Source organism: Acartia tonsa, chromosome 2 (assembly GCF_053477335.1).
Source record: "Acartia tonsa isolate MP-2025a chromosome 2, ASM5347733v1, whole genome shotgun sequence".
NCBI lineage: Eukaryota > Metazoa > Arthropoda > Copepoda > Calanoida > Acartiidae > Acartia > Acartia tonsa.
The window spans coordinates 7,784,207-7,803,699 of record NC_137261.1 but is presented as its reverse complement, the minus strand read 5'-3'; the positions used below and the strand labels follow the sequence as shown (position 1 = coordinate 7,803,699).

The 19,493-nt window shown below is 42.1% G+C and overlaps 1 protein-coding gene across 1 annotated transcript in view; it reads right to left on the bottom strand.

Annotated features, from left to right (window-relative positions):
• Window positions 1–1,136: 1,136 nt before the first annotated feature.
• LOC145335526 (hydroxyacyl-coenzyme A dehydrogenase, mitochondrial-like) overlaps window positions 1,137–19,493 on the bottom strand; it is a 29,323-nt gene continuing 10,966 nt past the window's right edge. The window contains exons 2-12 of the mRNA XM_080181316.1: window positions 18,510–18,635; window positions 17,762–17,817; window positions 16,724–16,790; window positions 15,739–15,828; window positions 14,685–14,756; window positions 14,143–14,209; window positions 13,678–13,748; window positions 13,138–13,179; window positions 12,662–12,746; window positions 5,447–5,480; window positions 1,137–1,291 (exon numbers count right to left, since the gene is read on the bottom strand). Coding sequence (XP_080037442.1) covers window positions 1,207–1,291; window positions 5,447–5,480; window positions 12,662–12,746; window positions 13,138–13,179; window positions 13,678–13,748; window positions 14,143–14,209; window positions 14,685–14,756; window positions 15,739–15,828; window positions 16,724–16,790; window positions 17,762–17,817; window positions 18,510–18,635 — 795 coding nt within the window. The 3' untranslated portion in view covers window positions 1,137–1,206. The remainder of the gene's footprint in view (window positions 1,292–5,446; window positions 5,481–12,661; window positions 12,747–13,137; window positions 13,180–13,677; window positions 13,749–14,142; window positions 14,210–14,684; window positions 14,757–15,738; window positions 15,829–16,723; window positions 16,791–17,761; window positions 17,818–18,509; window positions 18,636–19,493) is intronic.

Below are 19,493 nucleotides of genomic sequence, written 5' to 3'. Positions count from 1 at the left end.
GAATTATTAATATTCTTCTCTAAAGAATTCAGCGGCATTAGCGCATTCATATGGCTTTTAGTAAAACTTGTTATTATTGTTTTCTTGGCAATTTTATTAAATTTACTAATAGCTTTGATTTACAAAAAGGTGTGATAAGGATTTTTGGGCAATAATTCCACGTAGGCCAAATAATATCTTTTTATTGATTGAGAATTGTATTTATTTAGTCAGGGAGTGAGGGGACACGACAGTGGACTGTAAATTAAATTGGTTACCAAAGTTTTACAAACCTGCTTTCTCATTTGTTCGGTACTTTTCATAAATATTAGTTTGTTGGTTCAAACTGGCATTCCAACTGGTCAAACTATTCCACCAGTGAACTTCAACTACAGATGCGCTTTTACGCCATTGGGCATGAATATCATTTTATCTTTCATTAACTTATCCTTTAGGTGTATGTTTGCTCAAAACTCAAGAGGTTTGGTATACAAAAAGGTACTTGTTTTGGTATAACGTCATACTTAATCTGTTAATTTTACTTATAAAAATGCATGCTCTTTAATTGCACGAACTTTGTTCATAAGTCCTTCCTAATCAAATATTTACACTCTATTCATTTATGCTACTGACACGCCGCAAGCAGCAAAAGGAAACAGACAATGTAACGTCTTTGGTTATGACATTGTTTGGGATGGGAGATTTATTGTACGTGCAACTTTCCATTTGTGCAATTTTCAAGTCGCTTGCGGGTACATAGCACATTTCTAAAAGGCGAACGTTTTCTATATTTAAAGTCGGTCCCTTTGTCTGTACCGGATAGCTTTGTATGTTAATTTGGACATTGGTAATTCTTATATCGATTTCAAACGGGGCATGATGATTCATGTAACAGTAAGGACCAATAGAAATCAAAGCAACTCTATAATCAATACATGAAAAATTGTGTGCCCATTTTAACATGATAACAAAATTTCATAAAATGTTATCATCTTTATTACTAGATTTTTGGAATAAAGATTCCTAGAACCAATAGATATTATGTTATACGCGAAATGCTTGTTTGACTGACTTTCTAAATTGTTAAGCTTCGTTGTTATGTATTTTGTCATCATTGACAAATATAAAGTTCGTTATTACTTAATTGCAATTTTAAATATAATAATTTTTTACATTTTATTACTAGTTATAATAAAAATAAATAATCTAATCTAATCACAAAACATTCTATTTATATTTGTAGAAACCTTCTCCAGTTTTAACTCCAAGCTTTCCTTCTGCTACCAGCTTGTTGATCATTTCACTTTGTTTTCTAAAATAGATATAAGCCGTGGACAGGATTTTCTCAAGCGGGGTGGGGGGTAAATGGGTGATTACTTTTGTTTTTACAAATTAGGTAGAACTTGTGACATTTCAAACCATGTACTCCCATGTAAAAGTCCAGGGTAAAAATTTTGAGAGGTGTAATAAAAGTTGGATTAGTTTTGAGACCATTATAGAAATAAAATTAGTAACAATTGAAAGAAATAGTCCTTTATGACCTTGTTTCTCACAAAGATAATGTGTTGAGAACTTGAGACGATGACATAAATAGTTATATAGTAACTTTACTTCTACTTAGAATAGAGTATTAAACAGTTAAGATCAAAAGTTTGAAGTTTTCGAAAATTTAGGGTATTGGGAAAAAAGTAAAAGATTTTAAAATAATTCCTTGTTTCTGTATTTAAATCTTCAACATGTTTTATATCTTATTTTTTACAAATTAACACACCGTATATATCTTGAATACAATATATCTATGTCTGTCTGTCCATCTTAAACTTAAGACTTTGGTAATATTTCTCAGGACTCTTGAATATAACCATTTGTAAAAATCATAGTGGAATGATTTTGAAGAAAATGAATGTACAGTTCGTAATGTTGTTGTTTTGGCTGCTCATAGTCAGTTTCCGGTCCGGGTAGTCATCAGTGGGGTGAGGGGGGGGGGGCGTGGGCTTATGGTGGGGGCTCTGGAGGGGGGCGTTGGAGGGGAGGAAGGCTGGTGAAACTTGGATGGGAGGAGAGGAAGGCAGCTACATGGGTGGGATTTTGCCAGAGGTCCATAGGAGTAAGATTTGTAGGATTATTTGGGCATGAAAAGAGGTGCTGGACTGTTTCTGGGGTAGGATTAACAGGACAGGATGGGCAGTTGGGGGTAAGAGAAGCGTTGATGGAATGGAGGTAGCTTTGGAGTTTAGGACAATAGTTGGATCTTAATTGGGAGAGGATGGTTCTGTAGTGCTTGGGGAGTTGGATTTCGGAGGGGTTGATGTCAGGGGGAGCTTGATTAAGGACAGGATTAGGGGGGTAAGAATTTATGGCTTGGGTGACAGCTGAGGTGTGGAGTCTGGATATTGTGGATTTGTAGTTTGTGGGAAGGAGGGTGTTGTCGGGGGAAAGAAAAGGTTGGAGAGTAGGAAGGAGATGAAGGAAGATGTCCATCATAACTATTTTCGGTTCGATTTGCCCCATCTCTTTATGCATTCCCCTTTGAACTGGATTTTTCTGGATTATCTATTTCAAAACTTGATAGCGATAAGGTGTTTATACAAGTGCGCCAATGTTTTTTTTATAAAATTGTTAAAAAATGACATCTGTTTGGTTTTCCTTTGCAATTAAGCTTTTTTTTTAGGTACAGGGAAGGTTTTTAACTATTTTGGGAGAGCGTATCTCTACCCTCCCAATTTAAATCACACCCCCAAATTTTTTTCTGAATATTTCTTATTAAAACTCAGTTAAAAAGTAGAAGGGCGGTTGACTTATCCCCCTCCCACCTTAAGAACACCTAGAGGCTTCTTGGGGGCGTCCGTTGCCCCTAGTCTTTCTTAAAATAAAAGCTATGTCTTGCATTTTTTTCAATTAGGTGTTTGATCACGAATTTCATATGTTAAAAATATTTTTCTTATTTAATTGTTATCCTAATAAGATAAAAGTTATGCTTGAAAATTGTTTTAATAGCTATTATTATATGTTGCATTTTTAGATAAACGTGAGAATTGCGTTCAGAATTTGCGTCAGAATTTGCGTCATTTGCGTCATTTCAATTTTCAGATTTTTATTACCCGTCATCAGGAAGGAACATGGATTGAAGGGTGGATTTTTTGGATCTAGGGCCAGGGGGGGTTGTGACGTTGTGAAAGGATGGGTGGGAGGGGCGGAGGGAGGAGGCCAGGTATTGGGAACAAAGAAGGGAAAGGTGGTTCTGTACTGGTAGGATTTTGGTTTCTTGGTGGAGGTGGCTGATGGGAGATTTTTTAGTGGAACCAGTACAGATGCGGAGGGCTTGGTTTTGGAGGACTTGGAGTTTGTCAATGTTGTTTTTGGAGGTGTTAGGGAACCAAACAGGACAGGCATAGGTGGTGATGGGGCGGAGGAGGGTGTTGTAGGTGGTGAGGAGAGTCTCCTTCTGGTGGCCCCATTTGGTGCCAGCCAGACATTTGAGGATTCTAAGGCGGGAGGAAATTTTTGAGGAAATGGTGGAGACATGGGAACTGAAATTGAAAAAGGTGTCAAAGGTAACTCCAAGGATTTTAGGGGTTTTCTCAAGGGGAAGGGTGGAGCCGTTGATTTGGACTTGAGGATGGAGGTTGGATTGGTGCTTGCGGTCAGAAGTGAAGAGGGTGACAGTGGATTTGTTGGGAGCTATGGAGAGGCCGTTGGTGGAGGCCCAGTCAGCGATTGAGGAGAGGTGGGAGTTGATGGATTCAACTGACTGGGGGATGTTAGGGGAGGAGTGGAAGGAGTTAAGGTCATCGGCATAGGAGGAGGTGTGGGCAGGGGGAATGTGGGGGGCATCTGCTATGTAGAAGTTGAAGAGGACTGGGGAGATAACAGAGCCTTGGGGGACGCCAGTGTGGACAATTTTAGGAGAGGCATTGGTGTTTTGATAGGAACAGAAAGCCATCCTGCCACGCAAGTAGCAGGATAGCCATCTAATGATGTTGGGATGAAGGTTGGAGGAGGAGATTTTTTGGAGAAGGAGGTGGATGGGAATGCAGTCAAATGCTTTGGAAAGGTCGATGGAGGCAACAGTTGTGCGGCTGGGGGGGAGGTTTTGATTGAAGCCATTGGCAATGGTGGTGGAAAGGTTGAGGAGGGAGGAGGTGGTGGAGTGGAGGGGTTTAAAGCCGTGTTGTGAGGGGTGGGTGGAGAGGGATTGTTTAAGGTAGGGGAGGAGTAGGCGTTCAAGGACTTTTGCTGCAGGACAGAGGAGGGAGATTGGGCGGTAGGAGGTGGAAAGGTCAGGGGGTTTACCAGGTTTGAGGAGGGCAATGATTTTGGATAGTTTCCAAATGGCAGGGATGTTGGCAGCGGAGATGGAGAGGTTGAAAAGTTTAGTGAGGTAGGAGATGCCATTTGGACCAAGGTGTTTAAGGTGAAGGATGTTAAGGTTGTCGGGGCCAAGTGCAGAGGAATTGGAGGAATTTTTAATTGCTTCAAGGACAAGGGCAGGGGTAAAAGGTTGGAAGTTTCTGTTGAGGTGGTTGCGGCGGCGGATTTTACGGATAATTTTTCTGGAGAAAGGGTTGGAAGTATGACGGGAGACAGAGGTGAATTGACTGGTGAAGGATTCGGCAATGTGGAGGTGGGAGGTGTGGACTTTGTTGTTGTTGAAGGAAATGGGTTGGTTGGAGGGAGGGGAGTTGTTTTTGCCGGAAAGGGACTTGAGGAGGGACCAGAATTTGGAAGGATTTGTTCTATGGTCGGATTTGGAAAGGGTTTCTTGCCATTTTTTGTTGGAATGTTGGTTTACTATTGAGGAGATTTGGTCATTAAGGATTTGAATTTGAGGATCATGGGGGTTGGTTTCTCTTAAGGAGTCTCTTTGCTGGATAAGGGGTTTAGCAGACTGAGGGAGGGTAGGGTTGGAATTTTTGATGAAGCCAGCAGGAACAGTGTGTTTGGAGGCAGTTTGGAGGATTTGGCGGAAAGTGGCTTCACCTTGGGAGCAGGAGGAAGGGTCAGGAAGGTCTTCAAAAAGGGTTTCAGTTTCTAGGGTAAAGGTGTCCCAGTCTGCTTTATGGAAGTTGTGGAAGGTTTTGACAGGGCGGGGGGTTCTGGTGATTTCGGGAATGGAGAGGAGAATGGGAAGGTGATCAGAACGGAGGGTGGTAAGGGTGTGCCAGGAGAAATCAAGGGCAAGGTGGGCAGAGCATAAGGAAAGGTCAGGGGAGGTAGGTAATAAATTGCATATATAAATTGTAAATATCTTTAATACAATATATCTATGTCTGTCTGTCCATCTTAAACTTAAGACCTTGGTAAACGCCTAACCCACAACGAAGTGGTTTTAAACTACTTTCTGAGGGTGGTTTGACGAAACCCTCTCGAGGCAAAGCCCATAGAGGCTAGGAGCGAAAATAGTGTATATATCAAGATGAAGTTTGTGATAAATTGATAATCAATCCCTTTAATCTGTGAAAGTTACCTAAATGGATGATCCGGGTTCTCATTGATAAACTATAGACAACACACCAAGTTTAAATATAAACTATTTCAAACAATGTATGTTCCTAAGTAATTGTTAAAATTGAATGGTTAGCAAATAAGCTTATTAAAGATATGTTAAATGGTTGTACATGCATATAACTTGTATAAATTTGAAACAAATAATTTCACGTTAAATTAAAAGTTAAATGAATTATCTATTGAGTAGATATAATGTATGTCCAACTTTAGAAGGTCAGATATGAGTTTCATAAGTGTAAAACCATACTTTAATAATGTAAATTATTAATTAGATTAGCATATTAAATGTAATTGCTAAGCTACCTAAATTATTTTATATTTGCACTTGGCAATTTTCTTTTTATATTTTTGTGGAACATTTGATTTTTTTATTTATAGAAATTTCGAAGATAGAATTGTCTTTTGATTTAGCCAGGGAAACGGGAATGTGATTCTGACAAACAATTCTAAAGGAATATTTCCCCACAACCCCCTTTCCTTTGTTCTCCCCCTTCTTACCCACTCCCCTTCAGTTAAATAAATAAAATAGTTATACTGTGGTATTCGGCAACCGTGACCCATGCCTATGGCACCCCTGACCAGGGTTCGGGGAAGGGCCAACGGCCCTCCCCCGAGTCCTGGGGAAGGGGTCTGCCGACCCCCTCCCTATGTCTAAAATTAATGATTGAATCTGACAAGCTTTATTATGGTTAAGCTGTATTGTTAATTCCCCCCACCCTTTCCAGGGATGGGGGATCATTATTGCCCAAACTGACTATTGTATATGTATTATAATGCTTTTATGTTATGATTATTTATTCCTATCTGTGTAGTTATTGTTTGTTGTATATAGCTTTAGTATTCCTTAGACCTTCAATAAAGGGACAACTGAAATAGATGTTGTTTGTTATTTAGTGATTGCTAGAGAAGCGTAGCTTCTCTATAGTAAGGTGTCCACGTCTGTTCACACTGCCGTAGTCTAATTGAACTCTGGTGTCTGCCATTTATCCTCGGCGGATGCCACAACTTTTGGTGACAGCTGTGTGAGATTACGGTAAACCACAAGTGTAGAGCAGACGCGCAGCTGAGGCTAAGGTACTCCCAGCAGTGAAACTGGCAAAACTGACACAAGCAACCTGAATTACCCACCCTGGATAGCAAGGTCTAACTCTGCATCCGGCAGTTGTGGAAGTGAAACAGCGAAACTTGACGGAGAACCGCGAGAAGCGCCGACATCTAACGGAGAATTGAGCGCTCAAAGGGCTGAAACAGGCCTGCGGACTGGCTGAAACAGGCCAAATAAGTGCAAACGGCTGAAAATAGGCCAACATTTACTGCAAGAGATAGCAGGATCCGAACCAGCGGCGCTAGCAGGACGGGACATTCCCTGCCGCCATCAGCCGGATTCGGATAAGCGGCGCTAGCAGGACGGGACATTCCCTGCCGCCGATAGGCTGAAACACGCCACATAGCTGCGAGCTGCGAGCCAACATACGAGTGTAGTGTACCAAAGCAGAGAAAACTACGTCAACTCCAAGTATCCTGAGAGGCTACAGCGCAGCCACCCATCTAGAAAAGCAGATATTATATCACATTGTAGGGATTACCACCCTAGTGTGATGGTTAAACAATAGATTTATGAGCAAGGATTGGCAAACAATTTGTTGTGTATTGTGATAAAACTAAAAATAGAACAGGCTTGGATTTGTTGTGTATTGTGATAACAACTAAAAATAGAACAGGTTTGGTAAGCAAATCTGTTATGTATTGTGATAAGGCCAAAAATAGAATCTAGATGTAATATAACAATGCCTTGATAAACAATCTAACCACCCAAGCCTACAGCACAACAAAAATACACCCCTTATTCCAGAGGAAAGGGAGGGGCCCACTCTCCATTGAAGGAAATACAATCAAGGTGACATAACAGATAAGCCTAGGATTAAGGAGAAAGGGCACCATTACCTCATCACACAGTTACCTCAAACCCACAGCACTCCCCCCTTCCTCACAGGGGGAACGGACGGATTTACCCCGTCCCCTCACGCGCTTCCCCCCTCCTACCCACACTTGACTAAGTCCGCCCACGGTGTGGAGCTAGCGACCGGGAACACAGAGCGCCATTTACGGGTCGCGCAACGGAGTTCGGAAATATCATAAAATTCAACGGACAAAGCGGACCAATGAGAGAGCGAGTTGAGGGATAAGTGCGCGTTTTACCTGTGTGCGCGGATTTGATGGTGCGTAAGCACGCTGCAAGGACAGGAGATTTCACGCACACACACACACACAGGAGCGGAGCTACTCCATAGCATCTAACAGAGGTATTTTTAGAAAATAAAGAATTACAAGCTTCTCCCTCCTAGAGGACCGCCCAAGCAATCCTGGAGTTCCCACATCCGCAGACTCGAGATGTCATGGGCGGCTTACCGCGTGCCGCCCCATGACTCCCTCAACCGCCGCAACGCCCTCTTACTGTCACTGGTAGGGCAAGCGGCGGAAATGGCTTCTCATCTGTTTGGCGAGGCAGGCCAAGCCTTGACATACGAACAAGTCAAGGCCGAGTGTGAAATGTTATTTCGTCCCGCCTTTGAATCCCAGACGCTGAAACAAGCGTTCCGGGATTACAGGCAACACTCGACAGAACCTATACAAGCATACATATCCACAAAGTGTGCCTTGTATAGGGACGCCTACAGCCATGAGGATCTCGAATTATTAGTCGACGAATTAAATCGTGGCATTCGTAACGCTAATGTGAAACGTGAAATGATGAGTCATGAGATCGCCTCTGTACCTGAGTACACGAGGCGAGCCATGTTCACCGTCACAATGATTACCAAGCAGCTGAAGGAGGGTGTGTGCCTAGTGGAAGCCACCGACGGGCTCACGGGGTCAGCCAGCATCCAGTTGCCCCATTACGACGAGTCGGAGCCAATGGAGATTGGCGCCTTGGCTCCGGGTCTCCACCAGATGGGGAAGGTCGCTCCAGATGACAAGGTTCCAGGCCGCTGTTTCCGCTGCCAAGGGAAAGGCCACCGAGCTCGAGACTGCCCGACGCCTATGGAAGTCAGCCTAGAGGAGAGACGCACCCAGCCACGCCATGACCGTCCTACCAAGTGCGAGCATTGCCACTATGCCGGCCATATGGCGGCCGAGTGCAGAGCTGACTGGGACCAGGTAGCCGGCCGTAGGCGCACCGCAGACAAGGGTGCTCCCCCAGGAAAGCCCAGCAGAGTAGCCCACATGGAAGGGAGCGCGCCCCCAGCACCACCGCAGCAAGCAGCCGCCCCCAACGCAGCGGGCCGAGCCGACGGAATGCCGCAGTTTGGGACCGTTCCAGCTAGGATCAACGTACTGGGAGGCGCGGCTGAACCCAACCGGGTTGGCCTGGGCTTCAGTCTCAACCACCTGGGGCCGGAGTTTGTGCAACCCAACAACATCGCCGAGCCAGAAGTTCTGAGGCCCCAGCCTTTTAGCCTAAACATGATGGAGCCTGCTCGACCGAGCCTACCCAGCAAGAGTGGAGGGGCGCTACCCAGCGTCACTGAGGCGGTGTACGGGGAGGCCCTGGCGGCCGCTGAACGAGAGAGGCAGGAGGCGCTAGCCAGCGCATCCGAGTCGATGTATGGGGCGCCACCCGGCGCCGCCACCTGCGATGACTGGGGGGTGCTATCCAGCGCCTCCAACCTGGTGCCTGGGGCGACAACCGTCGCCGCCACCGAGATACCTGGATCCTGGAACGAGCCAGCCTCCAACCTGGTGCCTGGGGCGACAACCGTCGCCGCCACCGAGATACCTGGATCCTGGAACGAGCCAGCAGTCCCAGAGGAAGGGGTGACACCCGTCACCCCCAGCCAGCCAGCGCCACCAGCCTGTAGGGAGAACCCAACTATACACCATCCAGCGCCCCCTGCCAGCCAAAGGAACCCAGCTGCCCAGCACTTCCAGTCGAGCCAGGATAAGTTAAATTTAACAAATGTGTTGTATCCAAACTATTGTAAAACCCCAACCTTGCCTGTGCCCCCTGCACCAGAGGCTGGGGAGATTGAAATTTGGGGATATAAGGACTTGCCTGTGCCACATGCACCTGAGTTCCTAGGGCAGGGGAGGGACGTGAGTCAGGGCGAGCCTGTGCCACACGCACTTCAGCCCCATGCCACTGGGCATGCCATGGACAAGGGAAGGGACCCCTTGGGGCTAGGGGAGCCGACACCCAGGCAAGCGCCAGTCGCCTGCCAGTCTGTCATTGGGGAGGGTATCGGGGTGCCCCGGCCACACAAAGATAACGCTCAATGGAAATTTGTATCTAGCCAGGAGCAGCCCAGCCGTGTCCAGCCCCGAGAAGCAGCCGTGACCCGAGCCGAAGATCCCCAGCCGCGTGCGCGAGGTAGATGGCTGTCTGGTAGCTTCTCACACTGGTGGATGGTCCTGTGGGGACTACTGCTGGCAGCCGTGTGGCCTACAACCAGCTACGTCCTGGTGGGGTGGGACTGCGCCAACCCCACCCACGTCACAGCCTACAATAAAGAAAAGATGTGTAGCACGGAACCGCTACACCAGGAGGTGCCCCTGGGCCATGAAGTACACGTCCTGCAGCAAGTCAAGATTAGGGAAACAACAGGATACAGTTGTCAGCTCACTGTGTCCCAGTGGACATTCAGGTGTGGGGTATGGGGTCACCTCAAGGTGACCTCGGTCCCCACCCTCATGAGGCCAACCAAGATCGATCCAGAAACGTGCCGAGACCTGGCCAGGAACCGAGTCTACACGCTGCCAGGCAAGACCCAGCCACTGACGTTCCAGCTGAACCATCCCCTGTTCTTCACCCTCGATATGGTGGGCGCCCTTGTCAACAGCCCCGAGGGGGTGGGTTGTGAAGGGGAGGACGTCCACTTCGAGGGCCAGCTGTACCGCAATGAATTAGTGCTCCAGGAACGACGGCTGCTGGTCAAGGAAGAGACCTACGTAGTAGAGGATGGACGGGTGGAGTCCCAATCTGACCACCTGGCCTTAGAATGTCCCCATTCTGAGCTGTCTTGCATCACTGGGGAAGCAACCTACGTGTGGGACCACCTGGGGAGAGATTGCCCCTTGAGGCTGATCCGCAGCCTCCAGCCTAGCCTAGTGATGGATGCGTTCCTGGTTGACCATCAAGCCCAGTTTTTCATCAACATGACCAACCCCACCTCAATAGTGAACTGCGACTTTGAGGCCCATGCCACCAACCACCCAGCATTGTTCGTGGCAGCTGACCCAGCCGCGGCAGCGCTGCCCAGAGTATCGGCCAGGGATGTTGATGTCCCCCTGCAGGCCCAGATACATGCAGGTTATATTGGATTTACTCTGGAGACACGCATGAAAAGCACAGCAGCAGAAGAAGTAGCGGCCAACTGCTGGAAGCTCCAGCGACTAGACCCGGCCCACCCGGTGCGTGTCCAGGGGAGCACGTTCTCGGTGCTGAGGGGAGATGTCCTGCTCCAGCTTACCTGCCAACGCAACAAATACGTTGTCCGTAAAAGCAAGGAATGTTGGGACAAAGTACCAGTGGAACCCACAGGATTTGTAGACGCCGTGACACGAGTGTATAGCGGCCACGCCACCAAGATTCCCTGCTCCTCCACATACCCCCTGACTGTGCACGAGGAGGAAGGCTGGATAGAGTTAACCCCCGCTCCTAAGAAGAGGCCACCCCCGCTGGATACGCCCAAGCAGCTGCTGACAGAACCCTTGGATGACTTCAGTTCAGGGGGCTTGTATTCGCAGGCTGAGTTGAACGACTGGCAGCAACTGCTGGCGTTCCCAGCGTATAAAAGCGCCATGCTGACCGGCCTGTCCTATGGCTCATGCGTTCAGCAAGGTAGCTGTTCGGCCACCGGGGACCATGGGATAGTGTCCTACAACATCGACCGACTGGCGGAGGAAGGAGAGGCCGCCCTGGATGTCTGGGCTGGATTCAGACAAGCTATTCACGAGTGGGGAGATGGCGCAGCCATACTGTGCTTGCTGTTGTTAATCCTCAAACTGCTGGGGGATCTGACCATCATTTCCCTGGCAGCCGCACAAGGAGGTGTACGGGCCGCCATGAATGCGATGTCACAAGTGTTCCTGTACCATCCAACTTTGTACAGGAAGGCCTTGGCCCGGCTCACCCATGCCAAGTCCCGGGACTTTTCAGTAGACTGGGATGCCATTCCCATCGACCGGGAAGCAGCCGAGGAAATGGTGTCCATGCAATCAGCTGATAGCGGGCATGACCGCCCAGGCAGGCCAGGACCGCCCTCTGGAAGACCCCGCGGCCCCTCGGGAGGTCAGGCTGCCGCCCAGACGGTCAACTTGGCAGCCAGTGCCCCAGCCGCTGCCAACAACAACCAGAATGCCCCGCTGCTGACCGTCCCAGCAACAGCTGTGCCACACGCCAACCTGACACCTGCCGGCGCTGAGCTATGTGTCCAACCAAAGCCAGCCTCTGCCTTCTATCCCACGTTGGGAGCCCATCAGCCCTGAAAAAACTCACCACTAGGATTCCATTGAATCATTATCATTTGTATATATCTTAGCCCTAAGGAGCGGGCCGAAGGCCTCAACCACTGTCGGAAGTCTGGTAGGGAAACCCTCTCCCAGCCTTCCGAGGGGAGAGTTGTGGTATTCGGCAACCGTGAGCCATGCCTATGGCACCCCTGACCGGGGTTCGGGGAAGGGCCAACGGCCCTCCCCCGAGTCCTGGGGAAGGGGTCTGCCGACCCCCTCCCTATGTCTAAAATTAATGATTGAATCTGACAAGCTTTATTATGGTTAAGCTGTATTGTTAATTCCCCCCACCCTTTCCAGGGATGGGGGATCATTATTGCCCAAACTGACTATTGTATATGTATTATAATGCTTTTATGTTATGATTATTTATTCCTATCTGTGTAGTTATTGTTTGTTGTATATAGCTTTAGTATTCCTTAGACCTTCAATAAAGGGACAACTGAAATAGATGTTGTTTGTTATTTAGTGATTGCTAGAGAAGCGTAGCTTCTCTATAGTAAGGTGTCCACGTCTGTTCACACTGCCGTAGTCTAATTGAACTCTGGTGTCTGCCATTTATCCTCGGCGGATGCCACAATACGCCAACTTTACCCCAACAATATTTTGCGGCAATTTCAATTTGCAGCCCCTGCATTTAGTAAATTTAAAAACTTGGTTTCCTTATGAAGGTCAAGACCAGTGTAGTCTAGCAGTTGGAAAGGCCCCATAGGGTAACCAGCCCCCAGCTTCATAGCTACATCCACATCCTACGTAGATAATATGAATAAAAATATATATTACTCTAGAAAGGTACCAGAGAATAACAAGAAGAACAGTAACCAAAGAATAACCAGATTAATCAACTTAATAGCATATTCCAACATTTTATATAAAAAAAAACATATAGTTATAATAATACGATTGAGATATATGTATAAATCTAATTGTAAAGTTTTTATATTTTACACCAATATTAATTTCTTTTCCCTCCACAAAAATAAACGACTTGATAGTCCTTGTAATCAATACCTGGATACATAGATAATGGCAAAATATTTCTTAGGACTCTTAAATATAACCATTTGTAAAAATTTTGTGGTTTTGAAGAAAATAAATGTACAGTTCGAAATAAATTGCATTACTACAAATTAAGATTACCTCAAAAGTTGCATCTCCTCTTTCAACCATGGCAATTGCCTCCTGTAAAATAACAATTTATATAAATGTTAATTAGAATAGAATATTTTTCGTTAATGAAACTAATGAATAATATTTTTAAAAGATACTTTGAGTATTGGTGCAAAAAATATGACGTAACAAAAAAAATTAGCCAATGAGAGGCCGTTATTGACCAATGGTAAAATTTATAGTGGCCTCTCATTGGCTAATTTTTTTTGTTACGTCATATTTTTTGCACCAATACTCACAGCATCTTTTTAAAACAAAGTGGGTTACGAATGGCAAACATACTCATTAAACGAATTAATTAGTTTAGATTAACTGTAAATATAGAAATTTATTTCTGTTTTACATTTTGCTTTTTAATGTCAATTAAACTTCCAGCAAAATAATAGGAACTGATAAATTTTAAATAAAATTTCATGTTTTTCCCGCCATAACTCATATTTAAAACAGCATTGCCGACGAACTGACCGTCCGACAGATATGTAGAGATGACCTTTTGAGTAGAAATTCTACCTGAATATAGGGACCCAAAAGTCTGTTGACAATAAATCCAATAGTATCTCTGCAAGCTACGGTATGTTTTCCTAAATATTACATACAAGAAAAACTAAAATTATTAAATAGCTTTAAAATAGTATTCTTTCAAATTCATATTAACTTTTATAGTCGATTCATATTTTAGTCTGTTCTGCAATATGTCACTAAAAGAGTTTAAAGATGAAAAATAAAAGAAAGTGCTTTACCAAAGTTCTCATATGAAAGTAAAAGAATAGAGAGGACAGGGGTTAAATAACTGTATGTCCACGGGTTGGGTCCCTGTGCCGACTTTCAATTGGGTCTTTGAATATCAGCCCATAGCGTCGGAAATATTACAGCCAAGTCGCTACGAAAAAAAAGCAATTTGCTAGAAGTCGAAAAAAGTCCCCAGTTAGTTATCTGGGTTGTACATCTATACTTATATATTTATTGTTTTCATACCAATAGCTCTTCCCCAAGCAGTCATAGCGTCAAAAGTTTCAGGAGAGGTGTGATCAGTTTTAATTACCTGAAAATATGAATTATTTATATTTAATATGAATCTTTACTGACAGTAATACTAACATGACATGAGAATATAATCCAACTCTGTTAAATTTAATTGTGTAGTGTATAGGAGATAGGGAGAGAAATTATTAATTTCCATTAATCTATCCCTCTAATCCCTAAAAACTAAATTTCAACTATAATTGCTTCTTTAAAAAGCAAATATATTTCAACTTTACAAATAAACAATTATGAGGATATTATGAGAGGGTAAAAATTGTCGTCAATTAAGTTTGCTAACACAGGACTCGTTTATTGGTCAGTTCGTTAATCCAGAAGGAGGGGAGGGAATAGGGTAACGGGAATTGAAGGGGGGAATCATTATTTATCCCGCTGCAAATTTCACTTTATTAGATAACATGAAAATCTGGTGTAAGATCCATGTAATAATATATCCTTAGTTACAATGGTACAAGTGTAAAAAAGGTCTCTCTTACCTCCAAAAGTTTCATAACAGGAACAGGATTAAAGAAATGAAGGCCTCCTGTGCGGTCTTGTCTTCTGATGTCCTGATGTAAATTTATTCTTAAAAGGAATATAATTTCAGGGCTCGGCAGCCGCGCGTCAGCCGCAACAAAGCCTCAAACTAAACCCAGTCTGGATTGCCATATTTAGCTCAGGTTTAGACTTCCAGCTGTTTTTCAAATTTGTAAAAGGTTGATTTCCTTTGATAATAAGACACAAGTTTTTTATTATCAGTCGTTGACGGAATGCACCACGAGATCATATTTTGGTCATATCTTGCATAATGATGGGCATGATTATATTGTCAAACGCCCTTCAGACAACCAACGATTTGATTGCACATCCCGTGTCTGGAAGTCAACACTGTGCGTGGTAATGAGTTGCGCCTGTTTTTGGCCAAGGCATTCCCCCAACTCTAACTATTTATATCGCACACCTTAACATAGCTGCAGAAGGAACTATTTTAAACGTCTTTAGTTATGACGTAATGTTGGGGTGTCCCATAGTGTATGTGGTTAGCGCACTACGCTGTGGTTGGGAGAAACCGAGTTCAAGTCCTCACATAGACTTTGCACTTGGTTGACAAATGGTGTTGCAATTTGTCAGATTATAATCACGCAACCTTTCCTGAGATGCCCTGTGGTTGTAAGGAAGGAGATTTGTAGGAAGTTAGGATTCTGCAAATCATGCAGCTTTAACCATGCTTTCCCTCGTCCATGCTCCTCGTATGAGAGTGTCATTAATTAGGTTGGCTTAATATGGAACACCTGCCATAACTCTAGGCCAGGATGATGTAATAATTAAGTAGCTTCCACGAGAATTGCGGCTCAGCTTGTAATGTAACATAGAATACAATCAACTGTGCCCGAAGCTTACCAATCTAAGATTGGCCAAAGGATTCTCACTTCCAGTCTCCGTGTGCATCTGAGCCCTAACTTCAGAGAATCAGGGCTACAACAACAACGCGGTGTTGGGCTGAGATTTGCCCGACAATCTACGAATGTGCTTCGTGTTTGAATTTTTTACCTTCATAATATCAGTGACTCTTAATGTAGAAGTATTTGTTGCCAGAATAGTTTTCTCAGGGCATTCGTCATCACATCTTTTGAATAAATCCTTAAATAACACTGATTTTAATTACATATTTATTTATAAAAAAATTTCCCTGTGAATTTTTTTAGGGGTCCATTGTTTGCAGCATCTATATGTTTTTAAAGAGAAAATCATTGAAACTCGCGATAGTATGGCTTTGGTGGGCTGTTTAATGTGAGTTAATTTAATCTATTTTTCCAACTTGATATTTCTTTCAATGTTTAACGAGCTTTTAAAGTCAAATATTTAAGCAAATCCTATTAAATACAGAACAAGCTATCTGGCCACTCATCATAAATTTATCTGAGGAATAATATATGTAAGAAACTTATTAGTACTATGTATTCTAATTTGCATAAGGTGTATTTTGCAGCGTATTATACTAGGAATATGCATATCATATTCAGGGGCGTGCAAAGGAGGGAGCATATATATATACCCCAAAGACGAAATTCAATAAATTTGTTAAGGTAGAATTTATAAACCTACCCCCATGAAAGGCCTTAAAATTTTCAATTACAAGGGGTGTTTTCTTTATAGAGTGCTACAGGGGTTTAAAATTACCCCATTACCCTTTGGTTAAAATACTCCAACTTTAATTGTTGAGCACGCCCATGATCCCAAGGCATACTTATATGAAAAGGTTAGGAAAATTACATATGAAGATCAATACTCAATAAATTAATATAAACTTGAAGGTTATATTGAATATGAAAGAGAATATGTGCAATAATTTTATTATATATGTATTATGTATGCAATAATTATTGTAAAGATCTTATATAAGTCTGACATCAGTACAAAAAAGTACATTCCTAGCTAATTTTTTAGTTGGAAAAGGTTGTTATCCCCGCGATGCTTACAGGCGACTGACGAGCCCTGATAGATTGTTTTTGAAATTAATCAGAATAATTTTTACCTGTTTTAGCTTTAGATTTTCAGTGACAGCTTCAATAACAAGATCAGCAGTTAACAATGCTTGGCCTTAGTTGTCAAAATTTATTGAATATTTTATTCGTCGGAAATAAAATTTTAAAAACTTGAAATGAATTAATTTTTAAAATCCAAGTCACTCAGCATTTACTTTTATAAATACTATCGGCTACGCCCCTAGAGGCTTCTAGGGGCACTTGAAGAGGTGGGAGGCGAATTTGATAACCCAATTTCTTATTTTGGATTTTTTTAAAAAGGATAAGATAAAATTTTTGAGGGGTTGAATTTTTTTTTTTTTGGGGGGGGGATGCCCCCCTTATTTTTAATTTTAGTTTTAAAAATATAAAAAAAAATTTTGCCTTATTTTTAATTTTAGTTTTAAAAATATAAAAAAAAATTTTGAGGGAGAAAATTTTTCATTTTTGGGGGGGTTGGGGGTGTCTTCCCCCCCCCCCCCCCCCAAGAAAATAATTATATACCTTCCCGGGACCTATGAGAAGCTACCCTGCTAAGGAGAACCCGATCGGTTCAGCGGTTAGCAAGATCCTTCGGTACAAACAAACACACAGACACACAAACAAACATCCTGTTACTTAAGTATAAGGATATAACCCCATCTCAGACATAACTTAAGTTAAATCCCATTTATCTCAATTTTTTACAGACAACCAATCCTTTAAATGTTCAAATAAAGGTTGCCTAATTCAAACATAGTTATATTTACGAAATTATTGTAGGAATGATTCACTGAAAGAATTGTACCTATTCTTCATAGATATCAATATTTGAAATAAAGGGTTATTATTATTGCATAATTATAACATATAGTAAATTTTTCTAAAATTTCATCATGTCAAAAATGGACACCCAGACTTTATGTTTTTTTTATTTTATTTTTCGTAGAAAGTTGTCTATAATACGATGCTACACATGATTATTCAATATGGCTGAGATCCGATTCTAAACCTGCGGATATTAAGCGGTAATGAAGCCATACTGGAAATATTATTCAATTTATGTTCCTGGATCAGAAACCAACTTTATGTTGCCAATAGTATCTTCTATAAAAGCTCTTCCAGCCTAAATGGATTTATAAACCATTATCAAATGTTCACGTGATTTGGTGCTATCCCCAAAAATGCCTTTAAAGCACTAAACCTCGCCCCCATTTTAAAAATAGATTGAAAATAAAGGTGAATGGAGTTTCCCCGGCTGTGTTCAGTCTTTTTTAAAATAAGGAAGGAGGTTCTCTGCTCGACTAGGCACTTTGAGGGAAACCGACGGTGTTTAGAAAATATATGTGTTTTTTGAAAAATTTTATTTTATATGTTTTATTTTCTTAGTATTTTTTCCATCTAAATATGTATCTTTAAAGCTTTCTATTTATCTGTTCCTATATGTCTAAAAACTATTTTTAAACTAAATTTGGGAATAATTTTTGAGGGAAGAAGACCTATCTCTCCCAAATTACAAACTTTTCAAGGGAAAAAATTAAAGTTATTTAGATTGTTTGAAAATTGACATAATATCACTTATCTGTTAATATTTTCATTAAATCTATCTATTTCTATTTTATCATTTTTCATTTATCATTACCAATTATTTAAATCACAGACGTCCTAGAGTTGGGGAAAAGGAGTGTTTACTCAAACTTTGAAACCCCTTATGAGTTAACCATTCAAAAATTTTTAAAATACAGATGATAACCCCTGATTTTACCCCATCTCAAAATAAAAAGGCTTTGATGTCCCTGCATCAAATTATCAATTTACCTCCTGATCATTTTTAAAGGCCTTTTTAGCCACCCTGTTGACACTTGCAGCTATCATTTTCTGAGCTGTGGGCAACACTTCTTCCCTGTCAATTAGTGTGACTTTGTGGTTTGTCTGTCCTGATACCTAAATAAGAACAAATATAAGGATGAAAGCTATAGATAGACAGATAAATAGATTAATAATTAATGGATATTTATCGCATCGTATAGATAGACAGTTTTCCGCAGATAAAAAAATGAAAAATTAAAAGAAAAATTTCATTTTTTATTTCGCAACTTATTTCCAATTCCAAGAATGTTTTTTAGATATTGCTAAATAAACAAGGATAACACAATTTCCATAAATAGCCGAGCATTATCAAAATCATGGATTAACAAACGGACAAAGTGATTTTTAGAGCATATATTTAGTGGTCATAAAGAGAGGAAGAGAATGAGATATAGAACACGATGATAAATAAAAATCACGAAATCTTTATAAATAAAAAATAATTTTTATCTTTTAAAGCCTGTCCGAGTGCGACTGACCAACGTTCAAAGTAAATTTAATACTGGATGCCCATTGTTATAGGGAATCTTAAACTGTTTTTAACCTATTTTTTTATCATATATCAAAAGTATACTATGACACCAGTAGAATCAGACTGCAGAGCCCAAATTTGAATTAAGTCCCCAATAAACTTTTTTGGGGGGATTTAAAAATCAATTTTATATGTTGCTGTGATCATTTGAAGCAAAAGCATTTTTTAGTTTGGGGTTAAATTGTTTCTTACAGAACAATTTGATGTGATTCAGATTATATCAATACAATAATAAAAACTCTACTCTGTTCGATGCAAATAATTTTTTTCTAAAACAATAATTTATATAGAAGAAATTTAACATTAAAATAAAACATATTTTTCTGAAGTCTGAACCAATTAAAAGTCTCGTTTCATTTCAGTTTTTTACAATTCAAAAAAGAGTGTTTTCACAAAGTAAC